This window comes from Caretta caretta, chromosome 6, assembly GCF_965140235.1.
Source record: "Caretta caretta isolate rCarCar2 chromosome 6, rCarCar1.hap1, whole genome shotgun sequence".
Taxonomy (NCBI): domain Eukaryota; kingdom Metazoa; phylum Chordata; order Testudines; family Cheloniidae; genus Caretta; species Caretta caretta.
In genome coordinates this window covers 26,047,738-26,062,230 of record NC_134211.1, presented here as the reverse complement: position 1 = coordinate 26,062,230, position 14,493 = coordinate 26,047,738, and the positions used below count along the sequence as shown (strand labels likewise).

At 42.5% G+C, this 14,493-nt stretch overlaps 1 protein-coding gene across 2 annotated transcripts in view; it reads left to right on the top strand.

The window, feature by feature from the left end:
* Positions 1 to 1,431: 1,431 nt before the first annotated feature.
* CARS1 (cysteinyl-tRNA synthetase 1) overlaps positions 1,432 to 14,493 on the top strand; it is a 50,615-nt gene continuing 37,553 nt past the window's right edge. The window contains exons 1-2 of one of the 2 annotated variants that reach the window (XM_048853961.2): positions 1,435 to 1,582; positions 10,334 to 10,579. In XM_048853961.2, coding sequence (XP_048709918.1) covers positions 1,558 to 1,582; positions 10,334 to 10,579 — 271 coding nt within the window. In that variant the 5' untranslated portion in view covers positions 1,435 to 1,557. Of the gene's footprint in view, positions 1,583 to 10,333; positions 10,580 to 14,493 lie in introns of both variants that reach the window. The other variant, XM_048853962.2, reaches the window with a different exon arrangement.

The following is a 14,493-nucleotide window of genomic DNA, read 5'->3' as shown; positions in this document are numbered from 1 at the left end:
AGACCTCATGCATGTTTTCTTGATGAGCTGGAAGAAGAGAGCAGATAAGTACAAATCTGGATTTGAATAAACTTTTCACAAAAAAATGGGGAAACTGTCATACTTGAACAGAGCATTGCCTTATCTTCCTAGCAATGACCCTGGCATGCTAGATCCCTCAGAATGTGGCAAAACCTGCTGCACTGCATCTAACTCCTCTATTTTAATTAAGGTGCATCTGTCCAGTTGACTTCTATCTGTATTAATTTTCAGCTATGTAATATGAACCCAGGCTTTCAGCTTGGATTTGCAGAGTTGAAGTATTCCTGCAGTGCTAGGGCTGCCTACAACAGTTCTCTTCTGTACACAGAATATCTATAGTCAGCCAAGTGCCTTCTACAATTCAGCCTCCACCAGCTCTTACCTTAAGCAGCTGTGTCATTAATATAGCAACCATGATGGCATGGGTCAATTGGATGAATAGAAATTAGAATTCTCTGTGGTGTCAACTCTTGTGTGATTTTATCCTGACTCTTATGATAGTTGGTGTTTTCCTTAAAGCCCCCGCTCCTGGAGTCATCTGATGAAAGGGTTTTCTTCCCCCCCCCCCCATCTCCTGCTGGTAATAGCCCATCTTAAGTGATCACTCTTCCTACAGTGTGCATGATAAACACCCATTTTTTCATGTTCTGTGTGTATATAAATCTCCTCACTGTATTTTTCACTGAATACATCCAATGAAGTGAGCTGTAGCTCACAAAAGCTTATGCTCAAATAAATGGGTTAGTCTCTAAGGTGCCACAAGTCCTCCTTTTCTTTTTGCGAATACAGACTAACACGGCTGCTACTCTGAAACCTGATTCAGAGAGACTCCCACCTTCCGTTTTAAAATAAATGCACGTTTCTAGCCTTTGTGGTTGTGGCGAGAAGCTGCCTTGCACATGTGACCTGAGGGTGCCCTAAAGGCTTAGCAGCCAGAAGGCAAATATAAAGAACCCATGATTTTATTATTTATAACTCATTATTTTATGCCAATATCAAGTTTTTTGGGGGGAGAAGGGAGTCTGACTCATGGGGTTCAGCATGCTGGGGGTGGCAGCACTCCCCACCCTGCAGAGAACATGGCCTCCTGGCTTGGGGGGTGTGTAGGGCCTTCCCACATTGGCTCAGTGGGGAGGGGCAGCAGGGCAGGGGAAGCTCCCAGACTCTAACTCTTGCAGGGACAGGGGAGCTCAGCCTCCCTTGCCAGCCCCTCCCCCTCTTTGCAGGGACCAAGCTGATCGAGGGGGCGGAACCTCACAAGCCCCGCCTCCCAGAGCTGCAGGCAAGGCCAGAGAAGACCGGTGAATCCCATTCGCGCACGCGCACCAAGCGCTAGTACCGGCGTCTCAGCCCCCCCTCCGTCACGTGACTCCGTTGGCCCCCGAGGTGCGTTTCTCCCCGTTGCCCGGTTACCCTGCGGTCACCGGAAGTGTCGTAGAGAGGCGGAGTGAGGGTTTTCCATCCGGACGCGGTCTTGCATCAGCCTGTGAGAAGAGTCGGCTAGACGCGGCAGAACGAAGCAGGAGGAGGAGCAGGATGGCGACAGCCGGCGGGGAGCCCAGTAAGTGCCAGGTTCCGGGCTCGGGCGGGCGGGCGCGGCCCCTTTAAGGCCGCTCAAGGTGCAGGGCCGGTGGGGGTCCCGTCGGGCAGGTGCGCCGTGCCATGGCAACGGGTCGCAGTGTCCCGGCGTCCTCGCCGCCCGGTGCAGGGGCTGCGCAGTGATGTCATAGCGCCCTGCTGCTGCAACGTGCCGTGAGGTCATTGCACCCGTAGCCGTGGGTAGTGATGTCACCGCCACCCGCCGTCACCGTGGCTCATGAGGTCACTGCCTGGGGCACAGTGGGGGAGCGTGATGTCACCGCACCCTGGTGCAGCAGGGTGTCATGATGTGCCACCGTCCGGCTCCGGCTCATCCCGAGGGGTCGCTCTGCCCGCATGTGGCCTGGCAGCTCTCTGTTATCCTAGCACTGAATCAAACCGGTGCTGTGCTGGGACGTTGTCACCTTGCTCCTGCAGGACCTGGGATGCCCTGTTCTAAGCTGCGGTGAGCCTGCAAAGGCCAGGTCCGTGTGTTCTAGCCATGGTTTGTGGCATCAGATGTTTCCTTTTTTTCTGATATGTCAGGAAGGGGCAGTATGAATTCTGTGCGGTTTCGGGAGCTCCGCGACCTAGTTTAGCTCATGTGAAGGTCACTCGGGTATGTTTCTACCCTATAAATCAGCAGTAGTAAGACACACAGGCTTGTCAGTTGTTGGGACTGAGAAATTTAAAGATATTGGATTTAAAGATTCAGCTTTCAAAGGCACAAATGCCATTTAGTTACCTAACTACCCTAGGTGCCTAGCTGTTGTTTGTGCCTTTGAAACGACACCCTGGAGGGTTAGAAAAGATGCTATCCTGTAACAAGTCATATGGATCCCAAGCTTCTGAGGCAACTGTGTTGGGTTAGTGGTAGCACGGTGAGATGACTTACTACTGTACGAGGCAAAACTTGGGGTACCAGCAATACAAGCCTGAAGTACCATTACTGATATGTAAGTGGCTGTCATATAGGTTAAATATCCTTAAATTTCCATGTTGTCCCTTTTTCTTTGTCTCCTAAAGTTGCTTTCTTTCCTGTTCGTTAATCATAGTACTGTACGTCAGTGGGACAGACTCTTCTAATGATGGGCTCTACAAATTATAAGAATCAGTGCAGTACAGGGTTTGTTTCCGAGGGATAAACTTGGCACACGTGGTTGTGTTTAAAAGCGAAGGAGTGACAGTCTGCATTCCAGACCCCTGACATAAGACCTGTTCTACAGAATAGCTCCTACAATCTCCCCATGTGAGCCATATTGTGGTACATAGAATCATAGAATATCAGGGTTGGAAGGGACCCCAGAAGGTCATCTAGTCCAACCCCCTGCTCGAAGCAGGACCAATTCCCAGTTAAATCATCCCAGCCAGGGCTTTGTCAAGCCTGACCTTAAAAACCTCTAAGGAAGGAGATTCTACCACTTCCCTAGGTAACGCATTCCAGTGTTTCACCACCCTCTTAGTGAAAAAGTTTTTCCTAATATCCAATCTAAACCTCCCCCACTGCAACTTGAGACCATTACTCCTCGTTCTGTCATCTGCTACCTTTGAGAACAGTCTAGAGCCATCCTCTTTGGAACCCCCTTTCAGGTAGTTGAAAGCAGCTATCAAATCCCCCCTCATTCTTCTCTTCTGCAGGCTAAACAATCCCAGCTCCCTCAGCCTCTCCTCATAAGTCATGTGTTCCAGTCCCCTAATCATTTTTGTTGCCCTTCGCTGGACTCTCTCCAATTTATCCACATCCTTCTTGTAGTGTGGGGCCCAAAACTGGACACAGTACTCCAGATGAGGCCTCACCAATGTCGAATAGAGGGGAACGATCACGTCCCTCGATCTGCTCGCTATGCCCCTACTTATACATCCCAAAATGCCATTGGTCTTCTTGGCAACAAGGGCACACTGCTGACTCATATCCAGCTTCTCGTCCACTGTCACCCCTAGGTCCTTTTCCGCAGAACTGCTGCCTAGCCATTCGGTCCCTAGTCTGTAGCTGTGCATTGGGTTCTTCCGTCCTAAGTGCAGGACCCTGCACTTATCCTTATTGAACCTCATCAGATTTCTTTTGGCCCAATCCTCCAATTTGTCTAGGTCCTTCTGTATCCTATCCCTCCCCTCCAGCGTATCTACCACTCCTCCCAGTTTAGTATCATGTTGTGTGCTCCTTCCTTCTGTCTCTTACGATTCAGGAAGCCTCCTCTCCAGGGGAAGGTTTTTAAATAAAAATGTTTGGTTTTGTAAGAGGAGTTCTTTTATCCAACATCACCAAAAAGTCATGCTTAAATATGGGGCATGGATATGCAGGACATTGTTAATTAATATGAGAGCAACAGCTCAGGTGCTCCTGGAGTAATTGACAGTGTTCTATCTGGGAGCATCTGATGTCCTTCCAATCTTCTAAAAACACCAAGTTTTTAAAAAATCAGGGTTTATTTTAGTAGAACAGTTCAGAGTTTTGCGCTTTTAAGTTATTATTTACTATATATATATATATATATATATATAATCTCACATCCGATGAAGTGAGCTGTAGCTCACGAAAGCTTATGCTCAAATAAATTGGTTAGCCTCTAAGGTGCCATAAGTTCTCCTTTTCTTTTTATATATATTGTAGTGCAGCCCCATTGTGCAAGGCACTGTACAGACATAAAACAAAGTGATGGCCCCTCCACACTTAGTGAAAATATTACTGGTAGTTCTGTTTTACAAGTAAGAATAATATTCTTATATTTATGAAGTGGCTGCCAGTACACCTTTTTGTTTTCTGATTTATTTTCAATAGCTTAAATAAGATTAATTGAAATATCAAGGCATGAGCTTTCTTGAAAACTTTTGGTTAAGTTTATTATAAGGGCTACCAGTATTACTTATTGCTTAAAAGTCCACTGTTTAGTTCTTTAAAATGTAAGTTTATTTTACTTAAAAATATATATTTGCATAGTCTAATCACATTAAACATTTTTTCATGAATTTTTGTTTTGAATTTAAGTATTCTCCTCCAGTGTTCCACCAAAGTACTGTAACTTTAGGTAAGTCTACACTGCACATGCAGTGTCTAGAATACATACACTACTTGCCCTCCTAGCGCGGGTATTAATAGCAGTGTAGATGGTGAGGCACTGCTTAGGCAAATAGAGTACAGGCATGACTGAACGCTCTGGGACGTACTCAGCTCTATCCCTACATGGCTCTCTACAGCCCAAGCAGTGCCTCTCTATTTATAGGGCTATTTTTAGTGATGTCGTGTCCCGCTACCTCCCCACTGCTGGAGCCCTTTTCTGCTGCAGGAAGCTGCAGAGACTTTCCACCACAGGGAAAGGCGCATGGAGTGAGGGAGCTGCTGGAGGTTTTCTTCACAGCCTCCCCTCTGCCAGAACCTTTCATCGATGCATGTAACTACACACCACAGTGTGTACACAGTCTGCTTTTCACTGTGGCATGTAACTGCACATATCCTACAGGCTGCTGTAAGTGGTGTGCAGTGTAGACCTAACCTTTGTATTAGTTAAGGAGAATTTGAAAGTGAAAATGACTAAAAAAACAAAAATGAAACTGACGACAGTAGCTCCTGCTTTATTTGAGCCTCCCATCTTACAATCCTTATTGCCAGAAAACAGTTTATGCCCCCAATATACATCATTTGCATTGAAATATCATCTATTTATCTGAATGAATTTCTATGCCCTCCATTCTATTTGTGTACATTCTTTCATCCAGCTGTTGCAAAATTGTTATGAAAATGTAGTAAGCCAGACACCAAATCTACTCATCCACCTTTACCATGTGGCTGAGGATAATGGGCGGGGGAATGATTCCTCTCGGATGAGCAGAATTTTTGCAAGGCTCCTGTAATCTTTTCAGTGACCAAGATGAGTAATATACAAAATGTAAACAGGCAGCAGAAATGGTGAACAAGTAATCTGAAGTGGTGTGAGTAATACAGCACATTATACTTTTATAAGTACTATTTTTAAAGTGCAGATCACCCAAAAGAATGCAGAAGAGAACCAGACCTTTACAGTGTCTTTTTTTTTTGTATATAAAATAAGAGTGTTATGAATTGGTATGAATATTTGTAATCATTTCCGATTGCAAAAGCCTTTGCAGACAGCAATCTTCTCTGCTGCAGAGATTCCCAAACTGTGCCCATTTGGCTTGTACAAATCACTAACAATGTTAGAGGAACTCCACTGAATGTGTTGAGCCCAAAATATCTGGTACCCCCCTGAAGTAAGGGATCCCCATATATTTGTGTGTGAGTATCCTCTTCCTGTCTAATGTCCTTTCTATCCCTGCTGTGCTGACAATGTTTTTGACAGCATAAAGGCCTTACACTTTGTTTGTGGGATTCTTGTCTTACAAAAGTGAGACACTGATGACATTGGTATCATTTAAGTCAAGCTATCTAACTGATGTATTGCATAACAAGATTTCAAGGTTGTTTTTCTTTTTTAATCTTTCATGTAAATGGTATGTAGAAACTAATATGTCTTAATCATCAGCTTTGTGTCTTATTTCAACATTCCATACAAGGCCACAATGTCATATAGCATTAGGTGTTATAATTTTCCATATATGGAAAGTAGAACATGTTGACAATTATATCACATGGAGGGTTCATACACCTATATTAATTAGCATACCAAAAAGTAGCACCGTATTAGTCTCTGCAGTGAAGCTAAGTGGTGCTAACCTTTTTAACACTGGGGAAATTTCAGATTTGCTGCATGTTAATAGGTTTCAGAGTAGCAGCCGTGTTAGCCTGTATTCGCAAAAAGAAAAGGAGTACTTGTTAGAGTACTAACAAATTTATTTGAGCATAAGCTTTCGTGAGCTACAGCTCACTTGTGTTGCATCTCAACTACTGATGTTCAAAGTGTATATTTAAAAAGAGAGAGCTGCCATTGAGCGATTTAATAATTGCCAATGGATCATTCCAATCAGACGAGTTTTAATCCTGTGTTTAGTGCTTCTACAGCATTCTTGTTCTTCTGTAGAGAAGAAGCTGCCTATCTTGTTGAATACTAATAGATTATTTTATATATTTTTTTCAGCATGGACATTAATACAGTGAGAAATAGGATGGTGGGCTTTTTTTCATTGTGGTATAAATCAGATTTGAACTTGGTACACCAATTTTTTTTTTTTTAATTAAAATAGTTCAGGCTTTAAATGGGTGTGGTGGTTTGTTTTTTGCTTGAGAAGTTCTGATCACTCCAATCTGAAGTGTTCTGTCTGTACAAAAGATATGGCATGAAAACTAGCAGTGCAATCATTCCCATTCTGCCTACTAATATGCTTCAACCTTGTTCTGGAAGGATCACATATGAGTTTGAGAGGGGGATGTTTTATTCTTTGTGTTAATTCACTTGTACTTGGGACTGCCACCAAGAATAGTAAATGTGGAGGTGACTTCTGGTATAGCTGTTGACCATCAGGATGAACCGGACAGAAACTAGTGTATTTTACATGTATTTTACAATCATTAGATTGTAACGACTGTTGAGTTTTGGCTGAGTTTGAGCAAGTAACCTAACAGTAAAAGACCATATCTTATTAACAATCCCCTGAGCCATCTAGATTCCCTTGCATTCAGAAGGACACATGTGCTTTTGTATCTCTCAGTTAGTTGATGGGTTTGTGTAAACAGGAGACACAGGATACTATACAACTTCCCTTTCCAAATGGTTTTAGGGTGTGGAGGAAAAAGATCATTACTCAGACATACGAAGTCTCCTTAAATCAGTTAAAGTTCACACCTGCAATAATACTTATCAAAAAGAGTGGTGCTGCCTCCTTAAGAGTTTTTTTGAGACTTATGTGTTGTAATATGAATCTGAGCTGTAGCTCACGAAAGCTCATGCTCAAATAAATTGGTTAGTCTCTAAGGTGCTACAAGTACTCCTTTTCTTTTTGCGAATACAGACTAACACGGCTGTTACTCTGAAACCTTTCTCCTAGGGAGTATGTTGTTTTCCTGATCTTTCATACACACAATATATCATGGAGCTCATCTGGCCATTCAGATTTCAAACTGATCAACCAGTTTACATTTTACATTAATGAATGTTTCATTTTGTAAACATCTACTAGAGATAAGAATAAATTTCCAATATTTACAAACATGAACCATTTAGAGAGAAATTAAGTTCATGGGCCAATCTTAATCCCATTTATAAGATTGCACATATTGTCTAGTTAAAACTACACACATCCATTTTTCTTTTTACTTCTTATCCACCATGGATAATACTGCATTGACTTAAATTTGAGGGAGATTTTTAGTGCATTGAGCTGACTCTTTGATTTTTGTGTGTGTGTGTGTTAAGTATGCAAAGCAACTATTGTGACTATGATTTTTCTGTGACTGGTTCTGTTCATTGCACTAAACTTGAAACATCTGGCATTACATCCTGTGTATATTTTAAAGGGTCAAATACACTTGTTATCTCACTAGCATTTATATATCATCTCTCTATATTACTGTCTTCTCAAAAGGTTGCTTGATGTAAATAGACAATACATGCAGTATTAGATATGATTTTAGAAGTGTAATTGGCTAATATTTTCCTCTTTGTTTTATAATTCTAACTGCCACTATTCTGCATTGCTTCCAATGATTTGCAGGAACCAAATGAACCGCTGAAATATTCCATTAAAGCGAAACAATTATTTTGTTCCCCATAGGAAATGGGCCGCACACAAAATCTCAGTCTCAGCTGATGATACCTACACACATCTGGAAGAATCCCCCCACCTTCAGAGTTCCCACACCCACTTGTAGCTATTGTTTTTCCTTTCAATAAGCTTAGTGCTACGGAAGCTATATGGAAACTTCCCTTGTAGAACAAGATTACCATACTGTCTGAGAAATAAAAACTTGGTTTAGTGGCCTGGAACATGGGATTTGGAGACAAGAACTCATGTTCTAATCCTGGCACTGACACCAACTCTTTGTATGATCCTAAGTACATATTAATTTTTCCTTTTCACTTATGTGCCTCACGAGACAGTTCGTTAATGTTTGTACAGTGTTTTGAACATGGAAAGCACTCTAAAGTGCTAAATTGTTAGGGAAAGATTTAAGGCTGTGTGGACTTAATGTGAGTGCTAGCACAGATTTTATAACTGCCACTGAGAGCAAATCACAATGCTTTCTATACAGCTGTGGTTCTCAAATTCCACCCCCACCCCCCCCCCAAGGACCACTTGAAAATTGCTGAGGGTCGCAGCGAATCACTTAATGATCTTTCCAAATGTTGTTTGTACCGTTAGCTAACTATTGTGAAGCGCTTTGGATAAAAGCGCTATATAAAAATAACATAATAATAAATGTGATTTTGTTCTATAAATAAAAGCAAACAACTCACATTTTAATATCCGTAGTCTTCCCTTTCTAATACAATGGATGTGCCCTCTTTCTCCTGCCATGGCAGCCCCGAGTTGGGGCTGGGAAGCAAGGGGGGTCTCTCCCCTGCCATAGCAGCCACAGAGCTGAGGCTGGGGAGGAGGGCTATCTTTTCCCAGCAGCCGCAGCCCTGGAGCTGAGAAAAGTTGCCTCTTTCTGTGGCCACTGCAGTCCTGCACATCCCAAATTCCCCGTACCCCCTCTTCTAACCCCGCTGCCCCCTACCACTCTATTTCCCCCAAGGCCACCACCTCACTTTACATGTGAGCCTGCGCAGCTCCACTAATGAGGTGGGTGGCCCTTCATTTTGTTGTGTGCAGCCGCCCAGGCATGCAACTTAGAGGGAACTATCTGCAAACCACCTAAATGGAGCTCGCAGACCACTGGTGGCCCATGGACCACAGTTTGGTACTCTGCTATACAGTACCTTATTGTGAGTGTGCCTCCCAAACCACAGAACTTCTCCCTTTGTAAATGTGCTATGCTCTTTTAATTATAAAAAAGTTACTTAGTGCTTGTAAAATAAACTGTATAAAACAAAGCCTGTTTTACATATGCATGATGGAAGATGAGCTGAGTAAGTCAGAGGAAAGAATGGGGGTACATGTGAGGTAGTCTGCCATCTCTTCTGTCCATTAATATAACTCCTGTTCATTTTAATGCATATTACATACACATTTGAGGAAAGAAACTGATGCAGGGGACATGCAGGTAGTAGCACCGATGGCTGTAATTTAACATTCTGCAAACATCTGAGAGTCAGAGCAAGTAAGGGAAAGTGGGCATCAAATTAGGACCCCACACTTAAGCCCCAGTCCTGCAAAGATTTAAGTACAATCTGTATATGTTGTGAGTAATTCCATTGACGTTAATATGACTACTCACAGTGCATAAAGTTAATCATAAATGTGTACATCTTTGTGGGATGAGGGCTTTAGTGGACTAAGAGAGTGAAGTGCTGATTAAACCCACTAGGCATGGAAGATCCTCTATAACTGTTATACATTGTATTTTTGTTTTCATGCAAAAGACCTGGGTCTGTGCCTTTGTCTCTGAGCCATGATTTCCCCCTGAAATTTACCATGTAAAAAAATTGTCCTAATATTTAAAAAAAAAAAAAAAAAAAAAAGACCATTTAGAACAGCCTTTTATGGTTGTTCATTACATTTGACAAAATATTTTTCGCTCAAATTTGCTGTCAATTTCTAGTATACATCTGGTTGTTTCAATGATATTATTTGCCCTAATAGCTTTGGGATATATTTTTGGTCATAAGATGCCTTTTTTACTTTAGTTCTGACCATATGTCCTGTACCTCTGTCTTTGCAGCTTCCAATTACAGTTTCATTCTGAGCATTAGTGAAGAGGAAGCCAGGCTGAAGGCTTTGGACAAGTACCTCAGCACTCGTAGTTATATCCAGGGGTTCACATTTTCACATGCAGATGTGGAGGTATTCAGACAGTTTTCGAGGCCACCTATGGACCAGCATTTCCATGTTGTTCGGTGGTACAGGCATATAGAAGCAATCTATGGTGGCAGCAATGAAAAAATTGAACCTTGTAAACTTCTGACAAGTGAGTAGTGACATGGAATTGGTGGGCAAGTTACAGATTAGTAGACGTTTTGTTTGTTTGTTTGTTTATTTTGATTGCAGAGAACCTCAACAATTGCCCACCTATCCTATCGGTGATTTTACACAATATTAAATTTCACAATATCAAAACAATATTTAAATCCCATATAACAGACTGCAGACACTCTAATAATCAAACCAGCAGCAAGTATAAATATAAACCCTTCAATATCCCCTCATCCTCAAATGGCCAAGGAAGAAAAGGATGGCCTTTGGAGATTGTCCAGAAGTATGACAAATCTGGGCTCTGGCAGACTAAGGGGGAAAGCAAATTCCAGAATTAGAATCATAGGACTGGAAGGGACCTCTAGAGGTCATCTAGTCCAGTCCCCTGCACTCATGGCAGGACTAAGTATAATCTAGACCATCCCTGACAGGTGTTTGGAGATTTTTAAGAGCAGGTTAGACAATGATCTTTTTGGGTTCAGAAGTTAAGCTGACTGGTCTGCAATTCCCTGGGTTGTCCTTATTTCCCTTTTTATAGACTGGCACTATATTTGCCTTTTCCCAGTCTTCTGGAATCTCTCCAGTCTTCCAAGACTTTTCAAAGATATTCGCTAATGGCTCAGATATCTCCTCAGTCAGCTCCTTGAGTATTCTAGGATGCATTTCATCAGACCCTGGTGATTTGAAGACCTCTAACTTGTCAAAGTAATTTTTAACTTATTTTTTTCCTATTTTAGCCTCTAATCCTAACTCATTTTCACTGGCATTCACTATGTTAGACATCCAGTCACCACCAACCTTCTTGGTGAAAACTGAAACAAAGAAGTCATTAAGCACGTCTACATTTTCTGTTATTGTTTTTCCCCCTCATTGAGTAGCAGGTCTACCCTGTCCTTGGTCTTCCTCTTACTTCTAATGTATTTGTAGAATGTTTTCTTGTTATCCTTTATGCCTCTAGCTAGTTGAGAGCACCTTGCTAACAGTTTCCCCCACCTTAATACCACGGAAGTTAGGTGTCTCTGCAGATCACAACTGTGGAAGAGGTGGTTCCTTGGGTAACGCGATCCCATAGAGTTTAGGAGTTAAAAGGGGAAACCAGCATCTTGAACTCCACCTGGAAACCCACAGCCAATTAGTACAGTTCCAGTGACACTACATTATGTGCTTCTGATATGAGGCTTCACTTAAACAGATGCTATGTTCATTCTGCATTAGCTGAAGTTTCCAGATGTTCTCAAGGTGTAACTCCATGTAGAAAGTATTACAGTAACTTAGTTTCAAGGTGGCAAAATCATGTATAACTGTGCCAAGGTCGATGGTAGGATAAATGTGGCTGTTTCTATCAGATGAACAGAAAGCTGGGTGCCATTAGTGTACTGAAGATATCATAGCACTTGGCTCCTTATGAAATCTCCTAGTAACCTTATGTTCACATAAATAAGAGAGGGAACAGAATGGAACCCATCACACCTCATGTAACAGGGTTCTTGGAGCTCACAATTGCTATCACTACCCTCTGAGTCCTTCCAAATTAAAAGGAGTAAAAACACTGCAGAGTGACTCCACCTGTTCCTGCTCGGTGATCGGAAATGTGTCACTAGCAGTGTAACACACACTCCAGATTACATCATTAGCAAATTACCACAAAGTTCTACACTGGGGTGTAGCTAGTAATGTGGCATAATTGATGGATTCAGAGGTATTTGAAATAGTGAAGCTATTTCCTTATTTGTTTTATTTGATATTTTCTCCGCTTACAGAAATCAATTATCAGTGTTTTTAATAATAATAAAAAAACTAACCATTAGGTATAAGACATTTGTCATAGATCCACAGGAGCAGTCTCTTGGAGGAGCCTCTTCAATGTGCTATCCCCCAGGGGGTCTCACTCTTCCTGAAGGGTAGGCCATACAGCCTCACCATCTCCTGAGAATGAACTGCTGGGGCTTCAGCGCTTCTGCATCACACCATAAGCCTGACTGAATAAGTCCAGCTGAGATAGACTCCAGGTTAGGGACTTGTACACTTTTCAGGGTCTAATGCACATCACACAGTATTTGCAGTGACACTCAAACAGTGGTTTCAAAACAGCAGGGTTTATTAGTCAACTGGATGCACAGCACTGAAAGTCTTTAGGTTTGCATTGTGATATAAAGGCTAAACCATAGTCCATTCTCGTCAGCCCAGAGCAATTCACCAGTCAAGCTGTAGTGAACTCCATTTTCAGGCTCTGTGTTTCTCTCTGACTTCCTTCCTTAGTCTGTTCCCAGATGAGCGAGCTCCCAAACTTCTTCCAGAGCCCACACTTATCCTTCCCCCATCACACCTCTTAGTCCTTTGTTCTTGAGCTGGGGCTCTGCTCAGCTTCCCTGCTGAGAAGTGGGGAAACCCTCTTAGAATCATAGAATATCAGGGTTGGAAGGGACCTCAGGAGGTCATCTAGTCCAACCCCCGGCTCAAAGCAGGACCAATCCCCAACTAAATCATCCAGCCCTGCCTGGCGGACCCTTGAAGCCTGCTCGCGGCCCCGCAGTGTGCCCCAGATACCTGGTTGAGAACCACTGGTCTACACTACAGGGTTAGGTCAATGTAAGCTGCCTTGCGTCAACTTAGCTGTGGAGGCATCTTCACGTGCATTTGGCTCCTGCTGACGTAAGTGCCTCTCTATGCCAATTTAGTAACACCACCTCCCCAAGTGGCGTAGTCACAGTCGATGTAATTAGGTTGACGCAGTGTCAGTTCAGACGTTGTGTTGCTTATATCGACTGTTACTGGCCTTCAGAAGCCATCCCACAATGCCCCACACTGATAATACAATCGATACAAGAGCTCCACCAACACAAGGAACCAAGTGTGCACACACACATAAGCGATTTAATAACTGCGGTGGCTGTATGCCAACAAAAGTTAGGTTGACATAATTTTGTAGTGCAGATATGACCTAAGAGTGTCAGAGCTAAATACGAGATTGAACAGATAATTTAACTTAAGTAATTAACACAGGATCACTCAAGGTAAAATGCCCCTTTAATACATCTGTAGTCAAAGGACAGAAACGGGGTGTCAAGGTTCCTTCCCCACTCTGAACTCTAGGGTACAGCTGAGGGGACCTGCATGAAAACCTCCTAAGCTTACTTTTACCAGCTTAGGTTAAAACTTCCCCAAGGTACAAACTATTTTACCTTTTGCCCTTGGACTTTATCGCTGCCACCACCAAACATCTAACAGGTATATAACTGGGAAGGAGCCCGTTTGGAAACGTCTTTCCCCCCAAAATCCTCCCAATTTCCTGGGGAAGTTTTGATAAAAATCCTCACCAATTTGCATAGGTGAACACAGACCCAAACCCTTGGATCTTAAGAACAATGAAAAAGCATTCAGATTCTTAAATGAAGAATTTTAATAGAAGAAAAAGTAAAAAGAATCACCCCCATAAAATCAGGATGGTAAATACCTTACAGGGTAATCCAGATTCAAAACAGAGAATCCCTCTAGGCAAAACCTTAAGTTACAAAAAGACACAAAAACAGGAATCTACATCCCATTCAGTACAGCTTATTTTCTCAGTCATTTAAAGAAATCAGAATCTAACGCATATCTAGCTAGATTACTTACTAAGTTCTAAGACTCCATTCCTGTTCTGTCCCTGGCAAAAGCATCACACAGACAGAGAGAGCCTTTGTTTCTCCCCCCTCCAGCTTTTGAAAGTATCTTGTCTCCTCATTGGTCATTTTGGTCAGGTGCCAGCGAGGTTATCCTAGCTTCTTAACCCTTTACAGGTTAAAGGGTTTTTCCTCTGGCCAGGAGGGATTTTAAAGGTGTTTACCCTTCCCTTTATATTTATGACAGGGGGGCTAGTAGGTTACAGATTGTGGTAACAAGCCATAAATTCAATGTCTTTATTAAGAC